The 26131-nt window shown below is 37.7% G+C and overlaps 2 protein-coding genes across 2 annotated transcripts in view; both read left to right on the top strand.

The window, feature by feature from the left end:
- mgat5b (alpha-1,6-mannosylglycoprotein 6-beta-N-acetylglucosaminyltransferase B) overlaps positions 1-3844 on the top strand; it is a 47812-nt gene extending 43968 nt beyond the window's left edge. Inside the window, exons 15-17 of the mRNA XM_088437830.1 lie at positions 527-601; positions 1932-2203; positions 3158-3844. Of these exons, the coding sequence (XP_088293956.1) occupies positions 527-601; positions 1932-2203; positions 3158-3356 (546 nt within the window). The 3' untranslated portion in view covers positions 3357-3844. The remainder of the gene's footprint in view (positions 1-526; positions 602-1931; positions 2204-3157) is intronic.
- Positions 3845-15060: 11216 nt separating this feature from the next.
- On the top strand, positions 15061-25946 carry sec14l1 (SEC14-like lipid binding 1). The gene is made up of 17 exons (XM_088437738.1): positions 15061-15124; positions 17315-17504; positions 17673-17755; positions 18704-18853; positions 19718-19849; positions 19959-20087; positions 20240-20414; positions 21839-21948; positions 22079-22268; positions 22549-22637; positions 23398-23468; positions 23590-23761; positions 24287-24421; positions 24536-24670; positions 24915-25166; positions 25304-25482; positions 25589-25946. Exons 3-17 carry the CDS (start codon positions 17693-17695, stop codon positions 25692-25694), a joined length of 2088 nt encoding a protein of 695 aa, XP_088293864.1. The 5' UTR covers positions 15061-15124; positions 17315-17504; positions 17673-17692; the 3' UTR covers positions 25695-25946.
- The last annotated feature ends 185 nt before the right edge of the window (positions 25947-26131 follow it).

Below are 26131 nucleotides of genomic sequence, written 5' to 3'. Positions count from 1 at the left end.
GAACGTACCGTAAGAACTCCAGCGATTTCCTCGAAAAATACATTTACAGTACTTCCCTTTGAAGTTATGCTTCAACCCCTAGTACTTCTCGTCATTTATTTGCGTGGAAATATAAATGCCTGAATAAAAGTGTCCTATTGATCAGTGTTCTCCTGATGGATTTCAATCCATGCACTATCAAAAGCCAGACAGTGATTGACACGCCCCGACAGCGACGCTCATAACCGCCCCGGCGGGACTCTGCACCTCATCCCTGTAATCTTTGTTTTCGACATATTGATGAAGTTGTCACTAAAATAATGAAATCAATTTTCAAAGCTGTCCCCTGTGATGTATTAGGTCATTGATTTTAATGTGAAGCGCATGCAACGATATAAGCCTTTCACAATTACGCTAATGAATATGTCAGTGTTGATTAACTACGTTGCTCGGTGACAGTAATTACACTGGCTTGGTTATGGAGGAAAAACAACAGGCTCTTTGGGTCCAGTGTTTTTTCAGCTGTGCTTCACATCTGCGTTTGCAGGTAGAGCCTTTTTTGCCATACGAGTACACCTGTGAGGGCATGCTGGAACGAGTCCATGCCTACATTCATAACCAGGTGGGTCTTTGGACTAAATATGCTCAAGTCTGCAAAAAAAAGGTTTACTTTATTGTTCTGTATCATAGAATAAGAGTTTTCCGATGTTCTGATAATTCATAAGAAGTGAATATGTCATCTTTTTTGACAATATTTTACTAACAGTTAGGTCGAAATAATATTTTTGTTTACCTAATGGTCTTGAACGGTGAGCGTTGACAAGCAAAATGAATCGAAGTTAATACTGTGTGTCTGCTCAAAAGACTGAGTGTTTCAAAGGGAAATTTTTCACATTGAAAACCCCAAAGCAAATTACCATTCCGCATTATATTGAGTGTCAGTCATTTGGCTTGAAATTTCTACATTATGTAAAGTGCAGTTCAACATCGGCTGTTTTCAAATGGGTTTTGCGTGGGTTTATGCAAATCTGCGTTCATGCTTTTTAATGACGTAACAGATGTTTCTTTTCAAATTAAGAGCAAATTAATTTGAACATGGAACACTTGAATGGCGTTACAGTGACTCCTATGCACATTTTTATCTTTGTCCTAATTTATTGACAAACGAACCAGAAACTCCTCTCTAAATAATGCCTACAAATGTCCTAAAAATGCATCGCTGTGGTTCGAGAGTACATGGCTGAAAAAAAATATTTCATAATGGTTACATTATTAAAAAAAAAGGTCGAGAACCACTCTTCCACTTTAATGCAAAGTACAAATACAAAAAGAAACAGAAGGTCAGTCAAATCCAGCATATTTCTATCTTTGGAAACCCAAACTTAAATACACCCGTAGTTTTCGTAATGGATTGTGCCAACATTAGGTGTAGCGATTATTTTGCCCTCATTCCAATTTCAGGGAAAAGGATAGAAAGAGCGGTATCCATTCTTTTTACTTTCCTGCCGAAAGTATGAAAGCGTTGTCCGAACGGCCGTGTCGGTTGTTTGAATAAAAACGTCTATCGCTTTATGTTTTAAGGATGGTAGAGACGGAGATTGGAGGACTAGTTATTGCCTGTGGGCGCTTGAGGCACTTTAATAAACGGCTCTGGAGGCCAGAGGGACATGTCAGAAAAATGTTATTACCTGAGTCTTATGAATAGCTCTAGCTGGAGGGAGGGAATCTAATCCGGGCTCTCACAGGAGCGTAATTCAGCTTTCAATTCTCATTTGTTGTTGGGCAGAATAAGTGCATTGGTTTTATTGCTTAAAAGTTTGACAAGCGCTCGCCCAGAATCATTTGGATAGTCGGCGTGGTTTTATTATTTTTCCTTTCGGACGCCTCTGGATCTCCTCGTCTAAATAAGCCATTTGTCATCACTCGCCTTTGGATTTTTTCCTCACCCGCAGGACTTTTGCTCTCCCGAAGCTCAGTTTCCTCCCGTAAACGCTTCGAGGATATGGCAGGGCGGCCCGCTCGCTCCTTTCATGCTGCTGCCCAACTCCAGCATCCTAACTTGGGCGTCCAACGTCACCTCCTACGCGTCCTGGCCCCCCCTCGGCGCCCTGCGGCTCCTGGCTTCCTTGCAGGGCGAGTCGTGTGTGAAGGCCTGCCAGGATGCGGGCTTGATCTGCGAACCTGCCTTGTATCGCTTCATCAACATTAAGGAAGCCTTTAACGCGTAAGATTTGCTGAGATTTTTACTGTACTGCAGGATAAATGTGACGCCTGCTTTGATGTCATTTTCAGACGTAAATTAAACAGATGTATTTCATGATTCTTATTACGTTAATTGTATTCAATTGAATTTGTTTTCATTCGTTTTCCATTTTTTTAGGTTAGATTGTATTTAGTTTGGGGTTTTAGCTAAGCTTATTACTTGGAGTAGTATTTATTTATTTTTGTTGTTTTTTTTTTTTAGTTTTGCTCATTAGTTTTTTATGTACTGAGTATTTGTCAACCGAAGACATTATTTTTTCAGGGTAATATATTTCAATACAGTAAGGTATTTGTTGTTATTATTTATGGGCGACTGGTAATTTTAAAAAATTGAAAATAGCAACAAATATAAAGCAAATGTGTGTATCTGTTAAAGGTGTCAATTTATGGAATAGCCATAAAATAGAACTAAAAATACGTACATCTGTGGCTGTGTTAACAAGAGCTTTAAAAATATAGTATTAGAAAAGTCCAAAAGATCATGTATAAAAGTTTGTTACATGTGAAAAAAAATTATCATTTTTGGAGCTATCTTTATTTTTTAAAGAGTTTGCTCTACTTTAGCTCATTAGATTTAATAAGTTTTATTTTAGAAGTTAATAAGTAATGCATGCTGTAGGTGTGAAGTCGTAGATGTCGAACAATACAAGTATTGGTCGCTCTCTGCAAGAAAGGAAGATTGCCGTGATTTTCATGAAATTTTCATGAAAATTCAAAGTTGGCTCATTGAAACTCATTGAAACTGGTTTATTGCAACTTCAAGTCCATAACCTCTTTCACTGAGAAAGTCCATGATGTGAAAATCAAAAGTAATCTCACACAAAACTCATTTACAGTATTTTTGCGCTGGGCATGTTCAAATTAAAAATATGCATTCTTACCAAGCACATTGTGTCCTCCACCTTTCGTCTCCAAGGCTGGACTTCCAATGCGCAGGACTGGAGTCAGAGATGAATCACCTCTTTCCCGCCTTCTCAGCAGAACATGCGGAATGTGGCCTGCAGCAGGACCCGCTGTTGTTCAGCTGTGCGGGTGCCAGCATCAAATACCAGCGCCTTTGTCCCTGCAGAGACTATCGAGATGGTCAGGTGGCTCTGTGCAGGGACTGCTTGTGACCGGAGACACCTGGTCCTGTTTCATCAGGAGATCCTCTGTGACTAAGTAGCTTGTGCTCAAATGTTCTGACGGGAGCCATTGTGGGAAATCTTGCACAATGTGGCTGTCAAAGTACTGTAAAAAAAAAAAAAAAGTACTCTCAGGGACTTGCATGATTGTATTCAATATCTGATGGGCTTTGAGTCTCAGTCGAAAAGTTTATGTGTTTGCTTTGTGACCATAGGAAATTTATTGATCGAGGATGCCATATACTTTTCTGGATCTGTAAGCTTACAAGCAAATCCACGTGCAATGAAAGAGAAATATCATGCTCCAAATTCATCAATGTGTGTGTCTTGATATTGTGTGAATCCTTTCAGTGATCAGATCATAGTGTACAGTATATTTATAGCAGGTGAGTTTAAAGCCATCTGCACCATGTTGAGATGTACTATTTTCCATGTCTTGTATTTGTACATAATTGTTTAATAAATAGAGAAAACAACTATATTGTCATTTGTGAGTGAATATGTGTGTGTATATATTTTTTTTCTTTTAAATTGTCATTGCAGAGGTGTACAGTCCAATATAAACTAATATAATAATACCTTGCGTATTAAAAATAATTAAAACCCATGGAAATTTGACTCAGTTTAATGCTAACAAGGCAATGGCATGCTAACAGTTAGCTATATTAGTTCCAGTGTTAGATGAACCTTGAAACACAAACATGTTGATAATATAATTACTCACAGGCATATTCTCTATTCAAAACTACTAATATTACAGGATCTTCCTAAGTCGCTTACAGTTGGGGTAATTTCACCTAACCTGTTGACTCCAAATTCTTAAGGACTTTATATGTTCACCCGGAAAGAAAAATTGAAAGTAGACAGAAAAAAAATAACCCTCCAAAGGCTGCTGAACCAGTGTTCACTGAAGTTTATTGTCCACTGGAACAGAATTTGGCAATATGTCTGGATTAGAAATGAGCAAATTAATTAAAAATGCACAATGTCTGCAAGTGTCACTTATCAAGTGAGCTGCTGCTCCGCTGAAACCGTTTCCCGCAAGATAAGAGGATTTAAATGAGGCAGACTTTAGAGTCCGAACGCTGAGTCGTAGTTAGCCTGCATTCTTTTGATGATGGAGTCTCTTTGATTGATAGCTCCATCTCACAATACGTCAATTTGTGCTCCTCGGTTTTAAGACTGACCAGTATTGAACTTCATCTTCAGCCTCACAAATCAAAGCAAAAACGGCGTGAGTGAAGTGAGTCGATTTAAGCATTCCGAATTTTTAGTTTTTCATCAATTTATGACTGTGCCAAAGAAAATGTCCCCGCAGCTGTGCTCTCAGTTAAGAATGTTTTTTCTCAACTTCATGGTGCTCATTTTTAAGCTTATATAACTTCCACGTCTTTTTTCACTTATTCAATTTTCATGGAAGATCAGAGAAGGTGAAAAGAAATTTTACAAGTTGATGCTGTCTTTAGTTACAGCCTTAGAGTCTTACTGATAGTATTTTATTTAATTTTTTGGTATACTGTTAATCTTTTCAGCAAATAGAGAAATAGAATAATATGTATGTGTGTATATTATATACAGTATATTTACTCTCAATTCATTCCTACAGCCAGGAAAGCAATCCAAATGTTATTTTTTCTGGGTGAAAGCACGCTTGATATGTAACATATTTGTTAACGGACAGATTTGCGTGACCTTTTCAAGACCGGCGGGAAATACTGTGCCTTATCTTTTGCCCTATGGTGATCTAATTCTATTTTTCTTTCTTTTTTTTTTTGGATGATGGTAAATTCTCCATTTGTATCTATCTGACTGAGATTGATGCAGAAAATAGCTTTGCACATTTATGAATTTGTGGGACTGTGGCTGAATGTATCAAACATTTTACATCACTAAGATGAAAAAAAAAATGCTCAATTTGTCTTTATTATTTAGTATTTGTTAAGATGTGGCCTGGGGGGGCATTATCGGAACCATGCAAAGGTTTTATTACATTCAACCATGCAAAAATTCTCACAGATCCTTCATGCATTCAAAAATATCCTGAGGGGGATATGAAAATGAGCACTTAAATTCAATACTATAATATGATGCATATTTTAATTCAATCAATATCCAAGACATATTTTGTGTTATTATTTTAAGATTCCAAACATCCAACCTATCATACTTTGTCTGTTTTTTTTAATTACCGAATAAAAGTAGTAGTAACAAATTACTTTAGATAGTTCAGTACTAAAGTAATCAGTTATCTTAGTAATGTGATTGATTACTTAGTCATTGAATACCATAGAAACTAAAGTAATTATTGATTAGTAATTGATGCTTTTTTTAGAGCCTCCTTTATACAACACTTACAACAAAAGTACTGACATCTGTGAGTAATATATTACTTTGGCACTTAATTACTTAATGTTTGGATAATAGTCATTTACAGTACTTATCAGGTGTGCTCTCATTCATTCAGATTTTCAATCAGGCTTGCAGAATGCTGAGTTTATTTTACCAATGCCAACATTTGTTACTCATCAGTGAAGATTAGTGAGCGTCTCCCAAGCCATGACATTTCATAAATAAGGTTGTTTGTGAAGGTGCTTTCTTTGTCCGAACTGAAGCATTTTCATCATTTTTGGAAAGGTTAATCCCATCATTCTTTAATCCTTTGTCCCAGAATATTTTTAACCTTATTTCAGTTATTTTCAGCAAAGTCCAGCTAGCCCTCGGAACTGTTCTTCCATTTGCCGGTCCTGGTGTTACCTCAATATGCAAATAGTAGACAAGAGATACCTTCGCTCCTACTCATGCTGATGTCACAAGTGTGTCAGAAGTTATATTAAACGCTTGTTGTTTTTCTTGGTATACACATTCGTCTTTTGTTGTTCAAATAGTTGCATTAGCTCTGGCAAGTGTTTTTATCTCAGTTTGGCACCTGCTTGTTTTCTAATCAATGACAGCCCTTTTGTTTTTATGTATTTGGAAATGTAATTTTATTTGGAAAACGGAGTCATGAAAACAATTTAGTAAAAAGTTCCCTTCATATTACAATTACTTTGCTCTTTGTTTGAAAGGAAAAACCAACTGTTCTTGTCACAGCATTAAAAAAAACATTAAATCTAATGGAAATATGTGTTTTTATAAATGCAATGTAATGCAATGCAATCAGTAAAATAGTGTGTTCAAGAAACTGCTATATTTTTCCTGATTGTCTTATCTTTCCGATCCAAACCAAACTGGTTTTTGTTTAGAGCAAAATAAAGGAACTGGGGATTGTGCATTAGATGCTGTCATATGTCGACTTTGCCTAGCAATTAAATGCTTTCCTTCCAGTGATTAAGTTTTAGTTTGGACGTCTTAAGATCACCAAACCCGCAAAAACAGAGATGCATAGAAGACATCTGAGGTGACACGTTCTGCTCCATTTGCAGAGTGCTCTGTTGGTATGTGATAAAACCAACCTATTATAAAAAAGAAACAGGGGAGTCTCAGTTGGGTATGAAGCTGCAGTTGAAACAAAGTAAATATTGAATCACAAAGAGTTTATGTTGTTCTTTCGGCTAATATCATTTACTCATTAATTGACATACAATAACACATCCGAATTCTGCGGTCGCTGTCACGTCTGTCAGCCAGATGGTGTTAAAAGCTGTTTCACGGGTATCTTGCTGGAAATTACACCATTAATGCAAACTGTCAGGATTTGCATAGCCGCTGAAGCGATTTTATCCATCTGTTTTACTCACATGCGCTGCACTGAGAATACATTTAAAGGGAGAGTGGGCTTTTACTTGTCATTTGTTACATTACTGAAATCTTTCGGATCAATCATATTCATAAAGCACTAAATAAATGTTATGTCCAGGCACTTTACTTATGGAGCATGTTTTGTGTATAGCAAATATAGAAAATGCACAATGTTGTCCCTTCCCAGGCTCCCATTATACTACTACAGCCACCCGCATGTTAGGTGCCGAGATTGTTAAAATCCTGCATTGTTTTTAGTTGGATTGCCTTTAATAAAAAAAGAAAAAAAAAACATTGTAGGCTACTGTGATATTGATCCTCTTCAGTAAATGCCAGATGAGCTAAGTAGATAAAAAAATAGTTTCATTTTTGCCTTGCAGCCCTTGAGGGATGGCAGCGTAACGGCCTCAAGGCAGCGGCTTATTCAGCAGACTTTTCAAGCCTCTCACGGTAACTTGTCAAGTTCCACATTAGAATCAACAGCCTGCTGCTTTTTCATTGCTTCTCAACAGTAGTCACCCTGAGGTTGGCATTGATTTCTTGCCCATGTAAAAGAGCTTCTTCACGGGTGGTTCTGGCAGTCAAAACTAGCATGAAGGTACGACAAGTCCAAAAATGCTTTGGCAGCCCCTGCAATAGAAAACTGCCTTAAAGTGAACAAAAAATGGCTATGCTGTAATTCTTTCCAGTTGCTTAATCATTATTGTCCATGGCTGCTCCAGAAGCAGAGACACAATGCTGCATTTGTCATGATTGGCTCAGTGCCATTTTGCCAAGCTGCAAAGAGCCCTTTATGACTGCATATTTAGAAATAGGAACACCTTTGCAACATACTAAGAGATTTTTGGCATGATGTTCCCTTTTTGAGTGAAATAGAATCATTTTTGGGACATCTTGTTAAAGGTACTGTGTTATTTCTATTGACATGGGCGAGTATAGGTATCAATCTCAGATGTGTGCGGTATGGTATGTAATTTAGACACAACGGTGTCAATCACACTCACACTGAGGGTTTGAGAATGAAAGATTGTTCAACAGTCATCGCCTTTGTACACCAAAGTAAACGGAACAGGTATTAATAAAAACAACAACACAAAAATCTGTATATTTTATATTTTTAGCCCACGTTTGTAGAATAAGATTTTCACACTATTAATGCATTGTTGGTTAGTCGATTGTTGTAAGTGAAAAAAGAATCAAATGTATTTTTTGGCAGTGCTGTAGCAGGGATAAAAACCCTTGTTCAAAAACATGCATCTTTTCATCTCGCTTTGACCCAATGACATTTTCCACAAAGGTTAAGGAAAGTTGGTGTAAAGGTTACCACATTAGGTTTTTGGAAAGGGCTCTATGTGGTCAATGGAGCTGAGAAATCTGACATTTTCACCTTGATTTCATATTTTTATCAGCTTGTGCTCAGCTTGTACTATGTAAACTGAACTGCATAGGCTAAATTTCCAGTCAACTTTAATTAAATAAAATAGAATAAAAAATAACTGTACACGTAATAATATGTATTTGCAAACTAGATAGTTAGTTCGTTCAGCTTATAATCACTAACATGCTAATGCTAATCCAAATCGCTAACCGGTTCACATGAGCATATTTTGATAGAAGATAAAAAAATTAATTAAAAAAATAAATAAATATATCAAATCAAGTTCTTTTTCTGGTTCGGAGAGGCGGGGTCTATTACTGGATTATTTGAATGAATAATAGAATTTTAAAAAGATTCAACAGAGACAACCCGAGATTGTGTTGACCTTAAAACTAACGGACCGACAAAGGAAGCGCCGGCTGACACGAGGATTTAGACATAGAGGCTGTCCATCTGCGGCTTATAAGTCTAAGGGGTTGATATGGCGACGCCATACAATCAGTCCTGACAAATAAGGAAGCCTAAGATGTGATGTGAGATGAGAGAAGAAGGGCTCAAGAAACGCCTTGATAGACAGTTCGTCCGCCCCGCTGACCCTTTTGTCTGAGTGGCCTGTCAAGTTGTCATTGAGGTGATTGAGTGTGAAAAGAATTGTCCATGTGGGAGACAAAACTATCCTTCCTTAGGAGGAAATGAGTGGATTGAGTGAAAGAGGATGCGAACAAGCGGATGAAGCAGACGTCAGGGGTTATGACGAAAAACTGAAGAACCGAAGTGAGGGAGCGATGACAGGAAAAAAATGAGCCGCCTGCGTATGTGACCGGATTTATCGGAGCTTTCTGATGCTTTAAGTTGAAAGCGATCCTGCACAAACATGAAAACGAGGGCGGACAGTACATAGTTCATCCATCTGAAATGCCAGGGAAAAAAAAATGTTTTTTTGCAGTTCGGAGATGTCAAAACATTGATGTCAAAGTTCTTGCAAGGATGAGAATATCATACGCTGCTTCCAGAAAACATGGTGCAACTTCTCATGAGTTATTTAACCTCTGGATCGATGTTGCAGGTGAAAAGCTGCAGATGAGTCATGCGGAGGCTGGATAAGGCGACAGGACATAGAAGATATCGTGAGTTCTGAACCAAGTCACTTCCTTGCAGCTAACGCTGTCACCATTGAATCTTTTCAAAATTGATTATCCTATCGATCATACTATTCTAATAATAATCACCCACAGTCCCTTAATTTAAATGCTCTACTAAAGCTGATCATTTTTTTTTGTACTAAGGTTGAATATGAGCGGAAGTGAGTGGCTATAACTACTCATTATTTTCTACACATTCATTTTTATCCACTAACAAAACTCACCCAGCAACCACAATTAGCATTAGCATGCTAACGATTACTATTTAATGTCAGCAAACACTAACTCCCATTTAGATCACAAATACATAATTGTATACATTGCGCATGTAATAGTGTCTTTAAAGTCACTTAGAGACAATGCTTAAACAATATTCCATGAGTAAACTGGAGAGCGGAGCTGTCTGTTAGCTACAATGAGGTCAATAACTTCCTGTTGTCTTTTTCTTCAAGGCAAGTCAAATTTATTTGTATAGCTCTTAATCATCACAGGGTTTCAAAGGGCTTCACAAGTGAAAAAGAAATCACAGAGAACATCACAAATAGCACATCACATGTTTTAGTTGGAAATGAGCCCAAACTTGTGATATGCTTTCTTTCTTTTTTTTTTTTTTTGGGGGGGGGGGGGGGCACCATTGCAACACGACCTACGTCAGCAAGAAGGGTAGAAACGTTTGTCACAAGCATGGTGCCAATGAAGATTAGTGGCAAATCTTTTTAGTCGACTACCCTCTAACTACCCGACTTGGTTGACTTTTTTCAGGTTTTCAGGAAGTTCTCAAAAAGCTGGTGCAGTACTGAATTTGCTCTGCTGAGCTCGACATGGTTGCGGTCCCGCTTGAATTTTTTTCCTTGAAACTATAAATTGGCCTTGTGCCAAAGTGAACATCTGGATGGTAAATCATTAAGATGCTAAAGACATCCTTTATTCCCTGAAATGTTTCCGATGCACACTTCTGTTTATCTCCATCTTGCAAAAATCTGTTAAATAAAACATTTAACGCTTGACTAATCAAATCCCAAGATCGGATGTCGCAGCAGATTCCTCGATTGATTATTGGATAGAACATATTTGTTGGTGCAAATTCACCAATGTGATTTTTGATCTCCACGATAAATATTAAATGTGAACTTCTTCTCTTCGATAATACCGTGATCAATTCAGCACAAACTGACAGAGTTTCTGAACTAATATAAAACAAAATTCTCTGACAAAACAGACTAGAACAAGTAAGTCTTCATCCTTGAATCTTAATCTACTCTGAACAATTATTTCATGCATGAAATGGCTCTAATTAAATGACAGCGATGATAGCAGTGTTTGCGGTTGAAACAGCAGATAAGTGAAGGTGCCACGTCACTTCCATGTCTCCTAGCTGTAATCTCCTGTGTAATTGCTTTAATTGGTCTCATTTGAGCTGGTTTGATGTCTTCATCGCTTCTGATGGACGCAGCTGTTGGCAGACCTTGCTGAGTGTCTAAATGTCATGTAAGCAATTTGATGTGACATCTGGCAGTGGGGTGGAGTCGCGTGACAACAGCAAAGATCATTCAAAATGGAACAAATGCAGCGCAAGGACTCTATCAACATTACAAGGTACGATAATACAATAACGCTCAGTTTTGATTGACACTCACCGCCAGTGTGCCATTAATTTAACAATGTGATATTACTCCCATATGCAAAAACACTGAGGCATATGCTTGCAATTGTAATTATCTAATTAGAGTGACAGAGTGTTTGATGTGTCCTCGCTTCCACAATGCAATATAGATTGTTGAATTAAAGCCTCCAAACTAAGCATCATTATCTTTGGAAAGGCAGATTTTTTCATGATGTTTGATTGTTTCCCATTCAGTCGTGCAGGAACGGCTAATTGTGTATCAGTATTGAATCGAGCCTGCCTAAAATCATCACAATTATTTTTCGTGCATGACAGTCTTTCTTGTTAACCCTTGAGCACACAGTTTGCAAACCATACACATTGCATTTTGTAAATGCTTTTAAAGGCGGAATAATTAAAGTTGTTTATGAATTTTTTTTCCTTCTACCGCTCATATGGTCAGTGGCATCAGTTCTATTCATTCATATGTTGGTTAAATTTATCAACACCCACAAAAAATGAAAAATAGTATGGTCTGTCTTTGTAGTTTGTGACGTGATGTTGACAAATAAAGAAATTGCCATTAACTGGTCTCTACCGCCACCTACTGTCTTGTGGTGAAACACAAGTCAATAAAGAGTTTTCTGTTTGCTCTCATAGTTTGACCACCGCTCAACAGAATGTTGCAAAAATCGCAGGAAAATCAATGTCATAAATCCTATGAAAATGTATTATATGGTACAAGATTTGGACAATAACTATTTTTGTACACAAAATCTCACACGTCCAGTTGCAACCACATAGAAGTGTCAGAAGCTACATATTGTAATCATTTACTGGAATTTTCAGTCAACTACTGTTTTTTTTCCCTACAACTTCACTTTTGCTTTAATTTTGTGTTAAATAAATATGCATGGTAGATTCATTGGACACTCTAATCCTCAGTCGAGGTTGGGTGCGTGAATGCTTGTTCATCCCTATGTGCCCTGCGATTGGCTGGCTACCCAGTCAAGTGTCCCAATAAGTATTCCTTTTATAATTCATATGGTTTTTTTTTAATCAAGAAAAAATCCATCTAAACCCATCTGATGTCAGTGTAGCTTCCTCATGATAGTAATTCACTTTTGTGATTGGAATATTGTAGGGCAGTCCTTCAAAGCAAATAGAAGTGCCTGGAGCAATTTCAGGTAAGTCCAGGTTGGTGGCATGACATCCTATCTGATGCAAATGCGTTTAAAAGTTACTTTCTCCAAAGCTCAAGCGCCTTGCACCATTTCCAACGCACATGGTATTGTGACATCAAATTCTTGCGGAAAGGAAAAAACTCAGTACTGTATGTTGAGATTTTTTTTTTTTTTTGGCACTGCCAAATTTCATCAAGCTTTTGAAGTCCTTGAAGTCCTCTGCACAACTAAGGGCTTGCATCAGACCTTGATCTACTTTCCACTGCAATGTGATTGCATGTTGAAATCGGAACTTTGTATTTTATTACAAAACTCATCACTCAATCATCTTGACTGGCTTCAACCTCTACCATGTCAAAATGACATTGTAGCAAATACAATCAAAATTTATTTTTAACAAAGTGACTTCATTTCCCCAACGCTGTTTTTCTCCGCTTCCATTGTTTGGCCAATTTCAACATGGAATGTTACTGGATCAAAATTCACTAAGAATTGGTACTATATTAAAAATGAGTCTTTTTTTGTGTCTTAATAACGCAAGATGATTCTGACATCCAAAGTTTTTCATTTTATAGAAATAAAACGAGTGGTTTTCAAAGTCACGGTATGGTGGTATTGAGCCGCATTTTGATAACAGCTAATGAGCAGCACCCTCACTTGACACCTTTTCTGCCGTTTTGCACTCACCGTGCACCACATAATTCTACTGCTCCACTCAGAAGCAAAGATATTTTTTCCTTCTTTTTAACTGCTTCAGTTTTGCTTTCCCTGCAGCCCCTTTAATCCAAAGGGGGAATATATTGCACTCAAATGTAATTACTTTAAACTGCTTCCAGTCTCCAATATGATTTTCTATCTTACTGCGCAACATCCATACAGCAAAATTTATTTATTTTTTTCTTCCGATTGATGTGCCTTTGATTACATATGCACAACAGTCTTTTTCTCCGAGAAATATGAGACGAGGGATTTCATAAATCACATCTGTCTTCTCTATTTTGATTTGATTCCGTAGGGTGCACTTTTCATGCTGGCGCTGTTTGATGTGAGGCATTATAGGGGTACATGCGTTGTATTTCATTACTGTTCAGATGTATGTTCCCGTGCCAAAGTTTGATGAACGTGTGACCAAGATAAATGCGCTATTCTCCATGCAACATGACAGGCGTTAAGGTCACATGATGGTGATTCATGCATGTTAGTGTCAGGTAAGCATCCAAGTCGGTCTTATTATTTTGAATAATAAATATTACTCTAAGAACCGTGATGCTATTTAGTGAGTATTCAATCGCACTTCAGACCATTTTTTGCTTATTTTTTGACAGATCAAACCAGTAACCAAGATTGTTACGTATTATTATTATTATTATTATTATTATTATTAAATAGGAGCTGTTCATTTATTGGTGCTGTGGCTGCAGGAAAAAAAGTAGGGCACATGCTTTGGATGTAGTATTTTAAATGCTAATCTGACATTGGTCCATAGCCTCCCCCTCACTGAGAAGAAGGTGATGCTCCAGGGGTGCATCCATGACATACAGCTATATATGAGGCGGATTTCACCAGCAGAATTTCATGCTGAATACTTTAGCAGAAGTGCCCCTGCGTGTGTGGAAATCACACGTCCAGGTTGGTGCCATAATAATTGACTGAGGGCCTCAAGTGGACAGAAAATTAACTGCAAGCCTTCTTTGTGCTTCAAAAATTTTTGTCACGTCTTCCTTGTATTTTACTCTGTGTAACGAATAGTGCTGCCTAAATATGGAATCTTTTGCTTCAAGCTCTGCAAAATTATTGTCATCCGTTGTCCTCTAAACCGTAATGTCTTACAAAATGACGAATCCGAAGATGATGGACCAAAACACTCATCCACGTGTCAAGAAATTTGATGCCTCTCCGGAGAAGAAATCTCGAAGGTTTGATAGAAATTAGATATGGTAAACAGAGAAGATTGAAAATTATGCAATAAATCAGGCAGGTGTTGACATTTTCCAAAGCAATTTCCATCCACGATTGGTTCCTGTATTTTTTAAAATGGAGAATAATTAGCCTTTGCTTGCATCCTGGCGAGTAATGAATGATATTGTAAAGAGAGTTAAAAAAAAATCCCTTGCTTAAAATAATGTAACAACAAACGATAATGACATTTTGAACGATGAATTGCAGTGCTCGTATGGCATCGTGTGTTTGTGTGTGTGTGCGTGTTTTTTTAGTTGTTGTTGCATGAATGTGAATGATTGACCTTGTAAATAAACTCCTAACAATGAAAAAAGTTGAGGATTTATTACAAATCAAACCACCTGACAAAGTATTATTGTAAAAAATACACAATGCAATATTCCATACAAAATTGAGAGTTAAACATTTTTATTTTTTTTATTTTTTATTTTTTTACTCTAATGCTGACGTAATGACGCCAGAAGACGCGCTGCGTCGGCGTAACAAAAACGGTCTTTAAGCCGGTTACAAATACTCACGAAATATTTTATGTCACACAATATTTACGCATGACGACAGTGATCTTTGATTTGACGGCGAACGCGAGCGCAACCAATAAATATGAAGTTGAAAATGACATCAGATCTTACGTCATGGGAATCAATGTCACATTGGTCTCGAGTCTGTTAACTTCCGGTCCACTTAAAAAAAAAAAAAAGTGACCCCTGAACATTGGCGATCTTCCTCGACAAGTTCACTTTTCAAGTCGCAACATGGTAGTATCTATTTATGTATATATTTGTGAAATAATCTTTTCGTTGGGTTCTTAATTATTTCAAGTTACATACTGTAAATCAAAGCATGTGGTTAAAGCCAGGCTTTGACCAAAATAATGTTAGTTTGAACGTTTATTATTCATATCAGGCGATATTTTGTTGTCTGGTTTAAATGAAAGATTCAGTCAATATTATTGCATGTTATCTTATGTTCACATTATGTGTTTGGCATCCTTAAATTACAGTCTCTATTTTGCTCTTTTTACTTTGAAATTGTTTTTGACTACTGATATAATTTTTAGATTTTTTGGTCATTGTACAGAATTAAAATCATGCCTTTTTATCTGCATGGTTTAATTTAAATGCGCATGCAGTATTTGATCTGGTTTGAACGTAGATTAACAGTTTTTGGTTCTTGCAAGACTTATTAAAACAAATGGAATGTGATCAAACACATCGAAAAGGCAAATTAATATGGTTGTTCTACTTCATGTAAAAGAATGGCAAACTGTGCAAAAAGTGCTGTAATAATCAAGCAATACATGACATTCTAACTCTGTGAACACTAAACAGTCAACAAAACTTTAAATTTTCACTGTATGTCTGAATAAAATGTTTACCATAAAAATATCCACTATAAGTCATGTGGGGAAACTATTACAGTATTGCATAATTATTATTGGTTATAGTATCTCATTAATAATATCTTGTAAAATGTTAAAACAGTAGTGTAAACTGTAACACCAAACGCACTTTACTCGAGATTTTAATTTCATTTTTCTCATGAAGAAAAAAAATCCCTGTCATTTGTGTTGTACAATTATATTGTACGTCACATTAAACTTTACAGTGAATGAGTTGCAGAATTGTTCTGTTACATCACAAGAATGATTTCAAAAGGAGTGAGGAGTGAGCATGGAAAGTGTTTTCTGCATGTGAGACTTGTCACACCTCCCACCTGCCTTCTGACCCATGACTACAATGGTGGTGTGCTGTGAATGCAAATTGCACTCAAACAGTGGGCTCAAAAAAGGACACATTAAACCTAAAAAGTTGTGTGTAATAAATAACATAATTGTAGGTTGTTTAGTGGGACACTCATTTATGTCGAGTCAGAAGAAATTACCATCAAGCTAACTTATTTTGTAGGGGGGAGGGGTATGTATGTCATTTATTTAATTACTCTGTAAAAAAAATTATGATCAAAAAGACCCAAATTACCATGTTTTTTGCACTATAATGCACACATAAAAGAGTTCAAATTTCTCACGAATGAGTTTTATAATCTGCCTCGCCTTATATGGTGCATGAATTGCGAGTTTGGGGGACGAAAAAAGAAAATAAATGAATCACCTTTAAATTCTTCTATTTTTTCCTGTGCATTTCAGTTATAAATGTATTTTTATCATTTGAAAATTTTATAACACCATGTTATAAATTTTGATATGCTATTCATGCTCATATTTTGAAGCAATTTATATGGGGATGAGGCGCAAAAAACAGTGTTTTTTGTGAAAGAAGAAACAATTTTATCAAATAAATCCAAAGACCTGTTTTTAAATGAATAAAACATTATATTTTAAGGGTTTTGGTTGTAATTTGTAAACCTAATATTGAATTGAAGCATAATTATACTCTTTTAATCTCCTGATTTGTCTTGGTATTGATCTAAACAGTCTTTTTATATAATGAATTTTCAGAGTCTCTGGATACTACTTTCCAAAAATCATCTTTGTTCTTAATTTCTGATTGTCTATTAATAAAGTTTGACTGACTTATCTGACTGTTTTGTTGACATTCCCTTTAATGCAGCTCCATCTAGTGGATGCATAACGCATGCCCAGCCACTACTGTAGCTTCTATTCTATGTGCTTTATAATGCGGTATGCCTTACATATGAAAACACATTTAAAATAGGTCATTCGTTGAAGGTGCGCTTTATAATCCGGTGTGCCATATATTGTGGAAAATACGGTATGTCAAAAGAGACTGATTGGGTAATTGTCTTTTGTCTAAATGAATAACCTAAACAACCCAATGTGGAGTTGAGCTAAACCCAAAATAGTGGATGGACCAAAGAGTTGTCAGTCCCTTTTCGAGGTTTTTGCGGCAATCGTTTTGGGAATGTGTCTCAGATTGAATGTCACGTTCCATTTATCGAGACTAAGCACCTATCTGTCCTCTTACCAGAGCTACTTGATCTGACACGCACATGTGGCTTCCAGTTGCCTTAAAAGAGGTGGAGTTCACTTTCTGCAGCTGGTCACTGTGCTTGTCATTTCACAACACCCAATGAAGCAAAAAAACATTTGCTCTGCCAGCTGACTGGACGCCATTCAAATGGACCAATAACTTGATTTCAAACTACTCATCATAGATCGTAAGTTGCACATATTGTTCTTTCAAATTCTCTTTGGGCTTTATACTGTACAAACCGCTGTGTTACTACTGCTACTAACCCTAGCCTTAATTTCAGTAGCATAATCTGCAAATCTAAGAGATGGTGATAAATCATGTAAATGTAATGGCTGTTATTGACTTTATTCAGGGACTGACGAAGCTGCAGCCATGGTGCGGGAATACCAGTCTCCTGTTCGGGTCTACAAACATCCGTTTGAATTAATAATGGCAGTAAGTAGTGCTTTCCCTTAATAATCCTAACGTGAGTCATTTTTTAAATATTTCCCAACGACATATTGTCTCTTAACTACGGAGTACACCTGAGTAACAAATCAGTTGACACTTAGTCTTCGTTTTAGTCGTTTCTCACGTGATGCTTTAATTCAACCCAAGTCCTTGATTATATTATTTTACAATTTACAAGCGACCCGTTATGTAACCGAGCAGGTGCCAATGTGGGCATGCAGGCAGCATTTTGCACACAAATCTAAACTTTCAAAATAAATGAATGTGGATTGTGCACTGTAGGATTTGTATGTTAGCTACACATGAGGCAAAGTGCTGTGTAAAGATTATAGATATTTGCTTTTGCTTTCTGCCTGGCCAAGTTATACATTAAACCGGTCTTATGCAACACAGCCGACGTAGGTGAAAGACCGTGACACTTTGCACTGCAGACACCAGCCCAGACAATTCCAATACATAGTCCAAGTAAACATCCGCAGAAAATCTTCTCAAAGTACACCTGCTAAAAGTCTGAGGGATAATAAAATGATACTTTCTCTGGCTCCTTTGAGACCAATGAATAGTCTCTCCTTTCAAACACTTTTACTTACTCTCAAGATTTTTCATTAAACCTTGACTCAACTTGCCTTTGGCAGTTTGTATTTGCTGCCAACTGTCCTAATTACAGCAACACTTTCTTTTCATCACTTGTCTTTATTTCTTTTGAATACTAATGTCATTATCATAAGCCTACAACCGGGTTTTTGTGTTAAAGAGCCATCGACTGCCAAAATAGTCCAACCTGGCCTTTTTTTTTGTTACTATGATTGATTTAGTCCATGCTTGCGCAACATGCTGTCATCTGAACCGAAGACAAAATAATTAGCTTGATTTTGTGTTGTGATTTGTCAGGACTGCAGTATATGAAACAACCTATTGTGTTCTCCCTGTCAGGCTTACAACAAGAGATTCCCAAAGTGTCCCTTGATCCCAGTGTTTGTAGACAGTGAGATCATCAGTGAGAGCCAAAGCCAAGATGGCTCCATACTGGTCATTGAGAGGCGCTGCACCATTGATATTGATGCACCTCGACTCCTCAAACGGGTATCTTTGCTTTCACAAGCTACTTTGTAGGCCAAATTAAATGGGAAAGCATAGAGGCAGATGGAAACATTCCTTTTGAAATTGGGGGATGAAAAAAAATACCACTATGGTTTTGGAATTTGTGTAAAAACGTTCAAAATCGCGCATTTATAAAAAATGTACTCTAAATCAAAATTTTTTTATTAACGTTTCATACACCTGACAAAAAGTGAACGGCCTTGATGTGCTTATAGTGGAGAAAGACCAAGGAAGGATTATGACCTAGCAGCCTACTCTTTTTGCAGTGATGTCACTAAACAAAGAGTAAAATGACCAAGGCAAGATTAACGGGTAGGAACTAAAAGGGATGGACCAGAACTGTAATGAAATACACAAGGAGAATCTGCTGCCTGTCAATTTTATCCATTATAATAAAGCAGCCAAATGTTGTGAGTAGGCTAGTCATAGCTTCAAAATAAACAGTCCCGTAAGACGTAATGTTTGACACGAATGGTTTTGGCACGCTTTTATTTTGAATTTCCCCTCAGAAGCATGCTCGTGACAGCTGTCAAGTTGATCATCTTTGCCTCCCAGAGAGTAAAAAACACGATGGATTTTTCGATTGACGTTCTTTTTTCGGCTGACTGATTTTCCCCTATGTAGTGCGATGTCATGCGGGCGTCCAACACTACCTCAGCGGGCGACTGCAATCGACACATTGAGCACCCCAGCTGTAAGATCGTATTAGTGGGAGGTCTTTTTGAATGACTTATTTTAGTCATTTCCCATGTCGCAAAAAGCTGGCTTTAGAACAAGAGCTTTTTATAAACACAGCATTTTCTTCCATTTTTTTTTTCGTTGACAATATTGTTTTTCTATACAAAGATTGCAGGAATAGACTACCTGTATTTCATCCAAAAGAATACGCTGAACCGCAGAGAGCGCACTCTCATCATTGAGGTCCAGAACGAAACGTTTTCCAGCAGGGTCATTTCCTGTGAGTACTGCAAATACACGGTGAGCAAATTACTTTCACCAGTCCAGATTTACACCGTCGCCAGTCAATCCATTGTTGCAACCATAACAGTATAGCGACAACATCATTTCCTCTGGTCCTGCTTTACAGGTTCACCCTGAAAATGAAGAGTGGACATGTTTTGAACAAACAGCTAGCCTTGATGTTCGATCCTTTTTCGGCTTTGAAGGCATGGCAGAGAAGATAGCAATGAAACAGTATGCTAGTAGCATAGAAAAGGTTTGTATTTTTTTTTTTTTTTTTGGTAAAACTGTTCTGATTTCAAGTTGTGGGCATGACAAATGTGTTTTGTTAAATTTTGAGGTAAGTTTCTGCTGTTTACAGCCCCATTGATTCATTGGTTGCGTGTTCTACTTCTTTCTATGTGGTAGGGTAAAGAAATTATCCAGTATCATCTAGCAGAGCTAGAAAAAGAGGGCATAACGTACGTTCCTCGTTGGGCTGGACACTCCGCTATGCAAGCAGTCCCTGGAAACGCTGTCAACAACATTCTGCCTGTCTTTGACAAGGACCAACCCGCTGAGATATCAACTTTGTCTCCCGATGGTCAGTGTAACAATGTACAGTGCACGAGTACTATATTCTGTTTTGTCAACTTCAACATCCCCCAAAATGTTGTTGTTCTATAAATACTCAGATTAATGTATACTGGTCAGCAGTGTTGCCGTAGATGCCTTGAAAAAAAACGTTGTTACTTTGCTGAGTTCTTGCTTGAAAAAGTAATTAAGTTACAAGTTACTTTAGTGGTTACATTATTTATTCTTAATTATTTTTCATTTTAAAAATGAGACTTCAGTTTTTCACTTAAAGAATTTGCTAAAGTTGACACGTTTTATATTCTTAATTTGACAAAAACATATTTTTAATCATTTATGGAGTCAAAGCAGTCATGCATGACATTTAACTACTAATGTTACATCTGTCACACTATCTGAACGTTACTGCTCTGTGATCGTTTTTTATTTTTAAACTTATTGAAGCTATGCACATAACATTGTTGACTGCGCAACATAAATATTCTCAGATGTGAAAGTAATTTTGGATAGTCCCACAAAACATTTCAATACCTCTTATAAGATATTGCATAATGTACATTTTTTCCTTGATACTTTAGCGATTACTATATTAGGACTCAGGTGATTAACAATTTCATTATTCAATACCAGTTTGACGTAGCACTGAAGTGATAAATGTGAGCTTTTCATTTAAATGCTGTCAATTCCTTCTCACTAGTGCCTCTTAGAGGCGACTAAGTGGTACTACATAGAGGACCAAAAAAAGGATTCTTCCTATTGTGTCAAGTTAATGTTGATATCAGAAAGGGTAACTTTAATCTGATTACTTGACTGGAAAGTAGTGGTATATTTATTATGAAATCCGTGGAAATATTCCTTTGTATATTGAGTCTGGAAGCTGACAGGGGCAGTAGGGTAGAAGAGTTGTTGGCACAGGTCAGAGGTCCCGGGTTAGATTCCGGCCTCGGCCTTTCTTGTGGAGTTTGCATGTTCTCCCCGTGCCTGATGGTTTTTCTCCAGGCACTCCGGCCTCCTGCGTTCCAAAAGAATGCACGGTCGGTATATTGGACACTCCAAGTTGACAAGAGGTGTGATTGGGAGCGTTCTGTCTTTGCTACAGGGTGTCCCCCGCCCACTGCCTAAAGTTTCATTTATTTTTTGCTTTGTCAATTTGAGAAAATGTCCGAATTTGGGATAAAGGGATCAAAAAATGTTTTTTTTATGATTCATCAATCAATTAACAAACTATTTGACAAAGTCATTGATGATAGAAAAAAATCGTTAGTTGTAACCCTAATGGAAACCGTCCAAAAATGATGTATTGCAAGTTTATGTCGTTTTGTTGACATTTTTTGCTCTGGTACAACGTGCCCTCCCTGAGTGTATGTGTGTGTGTGTGTGTGTAATTCATGCAGTAGACAATGTGCTAAGTTGACGTTATGTTTTGGCCTGCAGACAAGTTGGATGCTGATTACATCAGACGTTTCCTAGGTGATTTAACGCCTCTGCAGGAAAGCTGTCTGATTCGACTGCGGCAGTGGCTCCAGGAAACCAACAAGGGCAAGGTCACATCCATTTTTGTCCTAACATATTAACTCATTTTCCCACACAACAATCAATGTTGTTACAAACTAGGCATGCCTATTTCGTAACGAGCGTGATATATACCGTAACATATATTTTTTGGCTTTACAGAGTCCAAAAGATCAGCATGTGCTGCGCTTTCTGATAGCTACAGATTTCAACTTTGACAAGGCTCGAGAGCTTCTGTGCCAGTCGCTCACATGGAGGAAGCAACACCAAGTGGATTTCTTATTGGACACCTGGCAGCGTCCCCAACTTCTCCAGGACTATTATAGTGGAGGCTGGCACTACAATGACAGAGGCATAGTCTTGTTTTGAATATTTTCCTTTTACTCCCTCTGCATTTATTGCAACGCTAAATTCCGACCGGCTTGTAAATTATTAACCTTTGTTTGAAAACCACCTGCCGTAGTTCCCGAGGGTGCATTTTAACGCAGGTAATTTACTCATTCACTGTCAGCACAGTAGAAATAACGTGTATAGCCGTCTACGGCAGTGAATGAATTAATATCCGGCAATAAATTAAAATATTTGTTGACGTATGCATATGTAATCATGATTTTTTTTTTTTGTGACTTTAGATGGTCGGCCTCTATACATATTGCGGTTGGGGCACATGGACACAAAGGGTTTGATGCGCGCCTTGACAGAAGATGTGCTGATTAGACAGGTGAAAGGGTTCAAGCCCACATTTGACTCATTCAATCCCAAAGGCTGTTTTTTTTTTTAGAGTGCAGCCATTAGAAGATGCTAGAAGAAGATTTTGTTGTTGTTGTTTTTGTTTTTTTGCTAGCCACTAGGAGGCAGTCCACCAGCAGAGCAAATGTGTGTATTTATTCAAGGTGTCGATTTTTGGTACAACTATGAAAATAAAACAGAAAAGATGGCTGCATTCAAAAAGAGTTTTTAAAATATAGTATTAAACAGATAAACATGTATTGAGTGAATAATATCTCGGATAAATGTTTGTGATGTGCAATTTGCTATATATGTGATTGTGTGTGGTGTATGCGTGTGTGTATACAATGTATGGTTTTGACCTCCATCTTGTTGTCTGTTGCGGCTTATCTGTGACAAAAATATGTTGCTCAATTTTCGCTGGTGTGGCTTACATACGGGTGCGGATAAGAGTCCAAAAAATAAGTACTTTAAATTAAGTACTAAAGTAAATTACTTCAGGTACTGAAGTAATCAATTACTTTAGGTAAAACTGATTAATTAATTTAGTTTGGATTGATTCGTACCAACCATTTTCAGATATTCCTTTAACCAAATTGAAGAAAAATCAAAAAGAGAAAAGTAGCTTGATGTCTGGACTATAAAGAAAAACAAAAATATGTCTTTGGGATTGAACGAGTTAAGCACCATTCACATTTTGCATATACTGTCGATATCATGGCTGCCATTCATGCTTTGCCCCGGCTTTCCAGATTGTTGCCGTCAATGAAGAGGGACTGAGGCGCTGTGAGGAAAACACCGCAATCTTTGGTCGACCAATCAGGTGCCAGAGTCCTTTCCATGCAGAACATGCAGTACTGCATTAGCCTAATGGCAGTTTTAAAACTCTTCACAGAAACCAGTAAAAATAAATAAATAAATAAATAAAAAATCATATTTTGCAGATGCTGGACTTGCCTTGTGGATCTGGAAGGTCTGAACATGCGTCATCTGTGGAGACCAGGACTGAAAGCTCTACTGAGAATCATCGAAGTCGTGGAGGCCAACTACCCCGAGACGCTGGGCCGCTTGTTCATGCTGAAAGCACCCAGAGTATTTCCTGTGCTCTGGACCCTGGTGAGGATTAACACCAGTACTCATTAGCCACCATAATAGGAATGCAAATCAATTTATGAAGTGTAACTGCATCATGCTGAGAGATGCTTGTAATATTTCACTCTTTTCCATAAGGTCACCATGTTGAACATAATTTCACATTCTTGTTCAAAACTCACTGTAATTACTGCAGTACATCAAGGGTGCTCAATGCATCATTCGCAAGTGTAGCCTTAGAAGAAAAAAAAAAAGCGTTAACAACGGTGCAGAAAGCTTAAAGCAGATGCTTGTTTGTAATAGGTTGTACATAAGGATTTTACCAAAAAGTCTTCTGTTATTATATGGATAAAGAATACATTGTCAAGTCTCAATTTTTTTGGGGTCCTTTTATAGTGTGCAGCAGCACTAAAATGCTGAGGCCTTTGAGTATCGAGAAGCTTGTATATGCAGTTATTCCTTTTAGATTTTTAGTTTTGGGCAATTTGACAATTTGGGTTGTATTTTACTCTTGAGTTGGTGTTCATGTTCTGTTGTCTGATTTTGCAGGTCAGCCCTTTGATCAATGAAAACACCCGCAAGAAATTCCTTGTTTATTCTGCAAATGACTACCAGGGTCCAGGCGGCTTGGTGAATTACATTGACCAGGCGTTTATTCCGGACTTTTTGGGAGGGGGATGCGTGGTGAGTTTTGTTGAATTCCACTCGTTTCATTGAATTTATTTTCTATATAGAACTGTTAAGCGCTGCTGTTGTTTTCTCAGGGTTAGTTTTTTTTTTTTTCCTTTTATCTTTAAGTGTGACATCCCAGAGGGAGGTTTAGTCCCCAAGTCTTTGTACAGAACAGCAGAGGAGCTGGAGATTGAAGACAGCCGATTATTGACAGAATCCATTTATAAAAGTGCCAGTATTTTCAAAGGAACGCCATATGAGGTACATTCAAGCTTTGTTTGGGCAACGTTGCCACTTGATGAACCACTTGGAAGGAAGTTGAATATAAAAGTCAATTTTCCTTTGTTTAGGAACAACTACAGACCTTAATGTGTTTTAGGGTGCCACCTGCTGCAAATGGTGTACACCTCTTGTTTGCAGATAAATAAAAGGAATAGCTGATACTCATGCAATACGTTTTAATCAATGGTGTGGCCGCTATCTTCTGTTCTTTATATGCCTTCAGATTTTGATCGAAATCATGGAAGCTTCCTCTGTCATCACTTGGGACTTTGACGTTTGTAAAGGGGATGTACAATTCAACATCTACCATTCAAAGAGAGCTCCGCAGATAGCAAAAAAAGACCCGATTGGAGCCCATAGTTTTACATCTTTAGGGTCTGTCAATCCACAGCTGTTGGATAAGAGCTGGGTGCTGGGCCAGGACTACATCCTGGTGGAGAAAGCTCTCACATGCAAAGAGGGGGAGAGCGTACAGGTAAATGGAACGCGCTGTAGCTGTATTGCCTATTTTTAGACTTGCAAACATGTCTCAAAACCGTCCACCACCGCCTCGTCTTCCCCATTACTGGAGCCTCATATTGATTGTGCACTTTGGCTTGTTTTTCCAAACAGGGTTCTCACATCACTCGCTGGCCCGGATGCTATATCCTGCAGTGGTGCTTTCACAGCGCCCCGGCCGCCTCAGCATCCAGCCTGTCTTACGTGGATGATGTGCTGGCCTCTCTGCAAGTCTCCTCACACAAGTGTAAAATTATGTACTATACAGAGGTACTGGCTTCACAAGACGTCAGGTCAGTTGATTTTTTCCAACATCCCCGTATTTGAAGATGATACAGAATTTTTCTTCTGACTTCCACTAGAATTGTTACCAAAATTCCATATGTCTGTGTTTTTTAGGGGGTCTATGACCAGCCTGGAGTCTAGTCATAGTGGTTTCTCTCAGCTAAGTGTGTCCACTACACTTTCTAGCCAGTCACACACCAGCTCAACTGTCTCAAGGTAGCATCCGCTTCAAAACTCAAAGCCACTGGATCAATCTTGAAGCTTTGCTCTAGTATTTTCAAAAGACAATCCACATTTCATCCAATCTGTGTTGGATTTTAAATAGCAGGAAATTGTGATCAATCGCTGGACAAATAATGGGTCAATAATGGCATGGAATGCTCAATAAAAAGGCAGCGGTTTGTCAGAGATTTTTTTTTGTATCCACCAGATGTCAGTGTACTCTTGTGCATTAAAAGCTTGAGCCAGCTTCTCTTCGTTTGTCTTAGTACAGCGCATGAATAATCATCAGAAAAGTGAGAAACTGACTGATGCACAGCTTGACATTATATTAGAAGCACACGCACTCTAGTTCACACAGTTTGACATATATTAGCAGCACATGCACTCTAATCCAACTCAAAACCCACAAAAAGCCTCACCTCTACAGATTTAAAA

This window comes from Hippichthys cyanospilos, chromosome 16, assembly GCF_059441005.1.
Source record: "Hippichthys cyanospilos isolate Australia breed blue-spotted pipefish chromosome 16, RoL_Hcya_1.0, whole genome shotgun sequence".
NCBI classification, from domain to species: Eukaryota; Metazoa; Chordata; class Actinopteri; order Syngnathiformes; family Syngnathidae; genus Hippichthys; species Hippichthys cyanospilos.
The sequence above is the reverse complement of the archived record's forward strand: the minus strand, read 5'-3'. Positions and strand labels throughout refer to the sequence as shown.

Excerpts from the sequence above, each read along its gene's own strand:
- sec14l1 (XM_088437738.1), top strand. The coding sequence starts at position 17,693 with ATGGTGCGGGAATACCAGTCTCCTGTTCGGGTCTACAAACATCCGTTT. Across the intron at positions 18,854-19,717 it reads CACCTCGACTCCTCAAACGG|ATTGCAGGAATAGACTACCT; the intron begins GTATCTTTGCTT and ends TTCTATACAAAG. Across the intron at positions 25,167-25,303 it reads AAGAGGGGGAGAGCGTACAG|GGTTCTCACATCACTCGCTG; the intron begins GTAAATGGAACG and ends TTTTCCAAACAG.